Source organism: Telmatherina bonti, assembly GCF_933228915.1.
Source record: "Telmatherina bonti genome assembly, chromosome: 10".
NCBI classification, from domain to species: Eukaryota; Metazoa; Chordata; class Actinopteri; order Atheriniformes; family Telmatherinidae; genus Telmatherina; species Telmatherina bonti.
This window is the reverse complement of record NC_136628.1, coordinates 25,081,931-25,090,452: the sequence shown is the minus strand read 5'-3', so window position 1 is coordinate 25,090,452 and position 8,522 is coordinate 25,081,931. Positions and strand designations below refer to the sequence as shown.

Here is an 8,522-nt window from a genome sequence, read left to right as displayed (position 1 = left end):
GTGAGCATTGTGTGCCTCCACCTTTCTAACCTCAACTGTCTGCACACTGTTTCCCTGTTGGAGTCCTAGCGCTGAAGTGGTAAGCGTCTGCAGTATGTATTAATACCCTGGACGCATAGCAGAGGGAGAACAGCTTTGCCAGTCACCTGTTCTCCATGGTGCATACGCAGGGTTTATGAATCAGTTCTTTTTCTTAGTCTGACAAACACAATATTATTGAGAAATCCAAAATACTCAGTAGAGTGGACATAAATATAGTATCAATCAAATGTTTAACCACATGTCTGGATTAAAAAGTTATGTGTACATGCATCCAGCATTGTAGTTGTTGTCTAATGATCATGATGATGATTATTGGGGGTGACCGGAGTGTTACTTGAAGTCCTGGTTTAGTGCCTCCAGCTGCTGTGTAATCTGAGCCATGGATAGCAACAACAGGGTTGGGCGACAGTCAGGGTGTTTGGTGGGGGGATTTAGGATTCTTACCCACCGTCTTTACTCTCACAGTCTTTCTCTCCCTCAGTCTTTATAGTTGAACATAGTGTTGTGGAGAGAAGTTGGGACATGATGGCAGAGAGCAGCTTTTGGAAACATTTTGGAGTTATAACTATTCTTGGGACTTTAATCAGCCTGGGTAAGTGGTGCAAAAGCAAACTTTGGGCACATCCTCATGGACCATGTCTTCATTGAGTAAAATATCTAGCAAAATAATGCATGAAGTGCCTTGTGCTGTTTAGAAGCAGATAGACAATCAGCTCTAAATATCTTAACTATGATGACTGCCAGTGTTGTAAAAAAAAAAAAAAAAACCTTTAATGTATATACGTTCATATAATTTAGACAAATTCATGTAGGCTTTATGCTATTTCCGCTCTAATATGGCAGCTCTGTTGATGACTGCTCATAAACTGATCCAGTACAACACATCTTGGGGCCTTGTTTTTGTTCTTATGGCAAAAATATGTATTTTTTGGATTTCCACTGATCCTGATGCACACACGGATATTCTGTTCCATAAATATGGGAATAATTCAAATAATAAGACAGGCAAAAGAAATCAGTGAGTATTTCATGCTTTGTCATGAAAGCTACAACACTAAACTCTGAAAGCTTGTTATGTTAAAGACGTTCTGTGGCAAAACGATGTGCTAGAAATCTGCTGGGGGCCTAAAGTGAAAGCTTGTACTTAATAATGATTCAGGCTTTTGAATCATTATTCAAACCTGTCTGGGCTCTCAACATGTAAAGGTATGCTTGATAGCTGAATGCTCCCCTTGGTGGAGGTCATTGGAACAACTAAATATTTTCTCACTGAAAGGTGCCAGCTTAGACAAGAGCCTTCCTGTAATGTAGACTCCCTATGCTTTATTCACTTATCACAGGACAGAATACATGAAGATCTTAGATGTAAAAAATAGGGCTATGAAACCTTGTATAGTTGGATATTACGAAAATAAGTACTTTACAAAAATGTGGATATTTTGTAATCATCCTCACTGTCAAATTTGGGAGCAAAATTCCAATTTATTCCAGGTATGATATCAGGAATTAACTCAGATTCTCTTTTAACCTCTATTAAATTTTATGATAAGATTACAAGAAGACGAGACTGGAATACCCTGAATTCAGCTGGTGAACTCTTCGACTGATAATATGTATTGACAGATTATTCATCTTTGTTTTGCGATCACATTAAAACTCCTTTAGAAGTTTTCTTTGTTTTTGTTTTTGTTTTTTTTTATTGTTGTGTATATCAGTTTATGTAAAAATTCAGCCAGGATGAATTTGCTGAGCATCAGTCCCACTCAAACAACGATGTTGTAATGTTTACCTGCATGATCATGTTGCTCTGACACAGTGCTGCCTGCCACCCTGTCTCCAGAAAGGATCATGTCAGATAAATTACTACAAGTTCAATTAGTTTTCTGCCAAAGTTTTGAGATGTGCATGGTCATATTGCCCAATAGAAATCAATGACAGGTTCTGCCTCTGCATTCCTATCTGTGCTGTTCTGTTGCACCCAGCACAGCTGCAGGTGAAAGCACTGACATCAAATAGACAGCTCGGCTCACATGACACAATTATTAAAGAACCAACATTTTTTTCTACGAAATAAATTCAAATATTTTGCAGTTATCTACTCTTATCAAATACAAGTTTGTTGATATCACTAAAAGAGGATCACATGAATATATATATATTTATATTGCTGTTAAGCATAAATAAACAAAACCATTACTCTTACTGTGATTGTTCTTTTATAAAACATCTTGTTAATTTGCTAAATATCTAATATTCAACTTCATTCTTTATATTATTTGTTTCCCTGTGAATTTCATCCGATATCATTCTCACCAGTTTCATTACACTGCACTTGTAATGCTAACTGCCACATTGGTGAATTACAGCTGAAAACTGCATAAACTGAGGCATGACTGGACCAGACACATCAATGAGGGAACAGCTTAAAATGAATGACATCTTCTAGATAGATAGATAGATAGATAGATAGATAGATAGATAGATAGATAGATAGATAGACAGCTAAGTAAGGTATTAGTATGTGTGTGGCAAGTTTCCAAACACAACTGTTGTAGTTATTGTTTGACTCATTACTTGTCCACCCACATGTGAAAATAAGCAGTTCATGTACTTTTTACTTAAAAAAGCAAAAACCGGTTAACAATGAAGTTGAAATCATAAAAAAGATAGACTGCAGGAGAGATAATAACTAAACCTTTAAGAGAGAGAGTTTTTTTGAGGCCTGAGAATGCAATGTAAAAGTTTAATCATCTTATCTAATGTTAAAAAATGTGTGCCCCATACTTGCAACAATAAATACAACAGCACAAGTACAACACTGTTCAGCTTAATGTTAAACTCATTTTTATATCATGTTACTTATGGACAGGAAACAATTACAACATAACACCTTACATTCAGACTTCTGTAACATAGCTGAGATTAAGCAAACTGTTGTACAGTAGTATCTGTGTGGTGTCATTCTAATATCATCACAAGCTAATTATTTCAACCAGCATGTCTCCTTTTGGTGTTAAACTAAGCAAAGATAGATCTACTGCCATGAGGTGGAAGTATAATTACAATGGTGACAAAGTAACACTAAACTGATTTTGAAACATCAAGACCTGATTTCACATGTATTTTGTGCACATATTTGCCCTCTTTTTCTAATACTTTTCTTCCTACAGTACAATGTAACGAGGAGACACAGCTAATAAGTGACTTGTTCAGAAACTACAAAAAGAATATTCGCCCAGTGGTTCATCCTGAAGACAAAGTTCAAGTTCAGATCAAGCTGACACTTACTAATCTAATATCACTGGTGAGATTTCCATCCTCCTATTTTCTTGAAACTAAAGAAAGACTAATTGAAAATATATGAGCACATATGTCACCATATTTGTCTTTAGCAGCTATGTACAGACACATGATACATTAGTATATCATCTATGCTACATGTCAATAACAGTTAGCATTTCACTAGCCTGTATTTCATCACAAATATGGCGTAACAAAAATGGATTTAAGTGCAATATATGCAAAGATGAATTATTCATGCTACTTTATCCCTTATTTTAAAGAATGAAAAGGAGGAAACTCTGACAACTAATGTGTGGATCGAGATTGTGAGTTTTGCTTCTCCTGATACATGTGATTTTATTTTACTTGAACAACTCTCAGCAAAAGTTCTGGTAGAAACTTTGTGTAATCTGCAATAAATAGTCACCAAAAGTTTGCCCTCACTCGTTTCCAGTGTTTAATGTCTGCTCCAACTTTCCATTTACATGTCATCGCCAGCAATGGGAAGATTATCGCCTTGCCTGGAACACGTCTGAATATTACGGCATTGATATTATTCGTGTCCCATACAACACTGTTTGGCTTCCTGATATAGTCTTAGAGAACAAGTAAGGTCCAGACACAGAGGCACAAATTCCTGCATTTACACTATTGAAGAAGGAGGAAGGATATAAAATTTGGTTTTAAATCTTTCTACTCTTTGCTTTCTTTTTTTGCAGTATTGATGGTAAATTTGACGTTGCTTATTATGCCAATGTGTTGATCAGTAGCAATGGTTGGATGTACTGGTTGCCTCCTGCTATCTATCGCAGCACCTGTGCCATTGAGATCACTTACTTCCCATTTGATTATCAAAACTGCACGTTAGCATTCAGGTGTGGTAAGATCCATGCAGAATTTTGAAGACACATACACATGTAAAAGTCTATTGATTTTTAAATTCTTGATATATTCGTTTGTTTCTCCTCTATTTTATGCACACTGCCGTAATGCTAGATCACAGACATATAGTACCAATGAAGTGGACCTCATCTTGGCTGTTGGAGAAACAGGGGACACTATTGAGTGGGTGGACATTGACCCTGAGGCATTTACAGGTGCAGAAAATACACAATCAATATTTCAATATTTGAAACATGTGATTCCCCTTTGAATTGTTATTTTTCCCATTAGAGAATGGTGAGTGGGCCATCGTCCATCGTCCAGCCAGGAAGATGATCAACGCACGCTATTCACCAGATGACCTAGAGTATCAGGAGATCATGTTCAATCTGGTCATACAAAGAAAGCCCCTCTTCTACATCATCAATATCATCCTGCCCTGCTCCCTCATTTCCTCACTGGTTGTTTTGGCTTACTTCCTACCTGCACAAGGTCAGCAAAACAGCTGTTCCAATTTAACCTTTTGCTATTACGCAAGACTTTTAAAATGGGCAGCAAGCACACCAAAAAGAACATAATAAATTTAAGAATAGGGGATTTAAGAATTGTGCCCACTTAAAATCATGAAGAACACACTTAAATGAAGCATTCAAACTCAGTACCTGCTCTCTTCATACCTTCGGGTATAAAATCATACCAGAGTAAAGGCAGCAAATGTCTAATTGAGCATAAATTTTTTTTAAAAAGAGCTCAAATATGAACATTTTAAACCAGTTCAGGATAAACAGTGAATTTATTTACCAAAAATGTGTAGACAAAAATTATTGTATTAAATATGCTTTTCAGTATATATATATATATATATATATATATATATATATATATATATATATATATATATATATATATATATATATATATATATATATATATATATATATATAAAGCCTTTTTACACAAAATATATGTTCTGTATATGGTGCATGAGCACAGTGAAATGTGCATGTCCACCTTTTCCTAAGTCTTTTTTTTTTGTCCCCTTACAGCTGGAGGACAAAAGTTGACTGTGTCTATCTCTGTCTTGCTGGCCCAGACTGTCTTCCTGTTTCTTATTGCTCAAAAGGTCCCTGAGACTTCTCTCTCTGTCCCTCTCATTGGCAAGTGAGTCAGTGTTTTATCTCTGCTGACCCCTGCTGGTTTTGTTTTTTTACTGCAATCTCTAAATCCTTTCCAACACATCCTCTGTACTCTCCTCCTCAGGTACCTTATCTTTGTCATGTCTGTTACCACACTCATTGCTACTAATCAAATTGTGGTGCTGAACTTCTCACTGCGCAGCCCCAGCACTCATACAATGTCCCACAGCATCAAACATGTAAGTGCACATTGTGATCATTAAACAAAAATATCTGTTGTGTGTATATTTTTTAGTAACTGGCCAGTTATGCTTTCTGTTTCCTACAGTTGTTCTTGGAAATGGTTCCTCGATTTTTAGGCATGTCCCCACTGGTGGATGACAGTGAGGTGACGGCAGAGGTAAATGGTGTGAAGGAGCGGCGACGCAGCTCTTTCGGCCTCATGCAGAGAGCAGAGGAGTATGTGTTGAAACAACCTCGCAGTGAAATGATGTTTGACAAACAGAGAGAGAGACATGGACTCACGCGTTCAATTGGTGAGACTGTCTTAAATGTGCATCAAATTCCCAAGTTCAAAAACTTGCTTGACACTTGCAAAAACACAAAAAAAATTGTGACCCTACTATTTTAAAACCCACAAGAGAAATCAGAGTAAATAATTATACAAATATTGTCTGTAAAATATGTGTCACTTCTATTCTTCTTTTGATTTAGTGTTTTAAAGGCAAACTGTATTGTCAGTGTGACAGTAAATGAGTATATTTGTTGCTGGATGCTGCAAACTGTCCTCTTACTGTGTGTGACCTTTTCCCTAGTGGACAACATAGATGTCAGCAGCACAGCCAACCTGTACAAGAGTCTGGCACAAGCAGCACCTGAGATTAAACAATGTGTGGACGCCTGCAACTTCATTGCTGAAAGCACGAGACAACAAAATGATATTGGATCTGTGAGTGTGATTATATCAGCTTTCTACAACTCCCCACTTTTGTTTTTTTTTTTGTTTTTTTTTATAAATTTGCTGTAAATTTATCCAGGCTAATTCTTCTATTTTCATTTAAGGAAATTGAAAGTTGGGTGCTGATTGGGAAGATGATTGACAAGGTGTGTTTCTGGGCTGCCATTCTTCTTTTCATCATCGGTACAGTGGGGATTTTCCTAACAGGGCACTTCAACCAAGCACCAGAATTTCCATTTCCAGGGGAGAGTAAAAAATACACCCCAAGTTAAAGAAAACACCACAATCAGCTTTGTCAAAATACTTTCATGGTTCTCTTTGCCTTATGCTGTCTACGATGGAAGCAGTGCTGTTTATTGAATCCCAAGGTAAGATTCAGGGTTAAGTCATGTGAATCTGTGTTAATAAACACTACCCAGATGTATCTTTGTTAGCACTAGTTTGGCAGCTGAGAATTTTCATTCAAACTTATAACTTAATTTTAAGTTTGTGTGTGGGTAAGGATGTATATTTCAAATCTAAGTATTATTTAGAAAAGGTATTTCTTTTTTGGTAAGTGAGACTTAGTAATATGGTTTAAAAATGTCCAGACTTCAGGTATTAGTGTTGATTAATTTAAAAAAAAAAAAAAAAAAAGTCAATACTGCTTCACTATCAAGTTAATTTACTATACTAACAGTTCACACATAAAATTGCTACAAACCACATTGCCGAAAAATAATAAAACGTGTACATTTTGCAACTTAAGCAAAGAGGAATCTCTAACTGAAGAGATGCTTTTTATTAATGTGGTTTTATAAATTTGCCAATTTTGCACGGACTAAACACACGTCAGACTGAAAAACATGTCTAAATATGTGTCCCTGCTCATGAAATGTCTTACAAGATTAACCTGTGCAGGAAATGGTGAGCCAACTCTTTATCGATGCTTTCATTGTTTATCATTGTATCATTTTGTAAAAATAAATGCTTTCTATCATCAATTATTTGTTCAATCAATTTATTACTAAGCTTGAATTGTTCCTCTTGAATCATTTAAAAAAATATACATTACCCCTGATATGGTTTTTACAAAAACTGTGATTGTCATGGTTACCGTACCATATTCTTTAAGTCATTTGTACTGCTGACAAACTCATGTTTTACAATTTGATAAGTAAACGATTCCTCAAGATTGCAGAAACAAAACATTTACAAAACTACTTGTTTAAGCATGATATAAGGAATCATTTGTCCTGTGTCCTTCATTGTTTTAATATATTTGAAAGTTTACACTATTTAGAATTTCATTCTGATTTTCTGAGACAATTTTACAGTTTATTCTAGGAAAACAAAACAACATTGAACATAGGAAAAAAAGATAAATTTTTTAGATAATTTAAAATTACAGAACTAAGTAAAATAAGTAAATTAAGTAAATGAGTAAAAAATATTATTTAAATCTTGTTTTAACAAGTTTTTTTTTTTTTTTACAAGAATAGACAAAGAAATTCTGAAAAATATTGGGTGAAATCTGACCTTTGCTTTGGTAGACTTCAGACATCCAAATGCAGGTAAACGAAGCATGTAATCTCCCTCTACTTTTGGAGAGTCCAAAGTCAGTTCTTGAGAGCCGATGTCCTGCAAGTTTTTCATGTATCCCTGTTCCAATACATCTAACTAAAATTAAGCATTCACTGTGCAGAACTTCATTGGCTAATGGATCCAAATAATGTGAGCCAGATGTATTGGGGACAGGGATAGATTGAAAACCTGCAGGACAGCAGCCCTCTTGGACAAACTTTGGACAGTCTGCTCAACATCAACACTGTCAAGTTCTTGATCATGAAGTGACATACAGCATCAAGGCAAGTTTATTTTTTTATAAAACATTTAATGTACAAAGCTATTCAAAGTGCTTTACCTTCAACATTAAAAGCCTTTAAACTGGGTGCAGAGGAAGAATAAAAAAGCCCATTAAAAACAGACTTTAAAAAGAAATCAAATAAAGTGAATAAAGACAGAAAAGGTTAAAAAGCACAAGACAAAATACAAGAAATGACAGTCACATTGTGATGGATTAACAGTTGTTTTGACATCAGACACTGGTTACAGAAAAGGTTTTAACATTTATTTAAAACACCATAGTTTCAGCAGACCTGCAGTTTTCTGAGACTTTTGTTCCACATCTGAGGAGAATAAAACCCAAACACTTTCTCTCTGTTGAACTACAGTTGACCCTG

The 8,522-nt window shown here is 35.5% G+C and overlaps 1 protein-coding gene across 1 annotated transcript; it reads left to right on the top strand.

Moving 5' to 3' along the window:
• The first annotated feature begins 475 nt into the window (after positions 1-475).
• Positions 476-7,277, top strand: chrne (cholinergic receptor, nicotinic, epsilon). Its single transcript, XM_079247761.1, has 12 exons — positions 476-634; positions 3,213-3,346; positions 3,606-3,650; positions 3,823-3,932; positions 4,044-4,199; positions 4,321-4,421; positions 4,498-4,698; positions 5,253-5,367; positions 5,467-5,581; positions 5,671-5,878; positions 6,158-6,291; positions 6,405-7,277. The coding sequence occupies exons 1-12, from the start codon at positions 565-567 to the stop codon at positions 6,570-6,572; spliced, it is 1,557 nt and encodes a 518-aa protein (XP_079103887.1). The 5' UTR covers positions 476-564; the 3' UTR covers positions 6,573-7,277.
• The last annotated feature ends 1,245 nt before the right edge of the window (positions 7,278-8,522 follow it).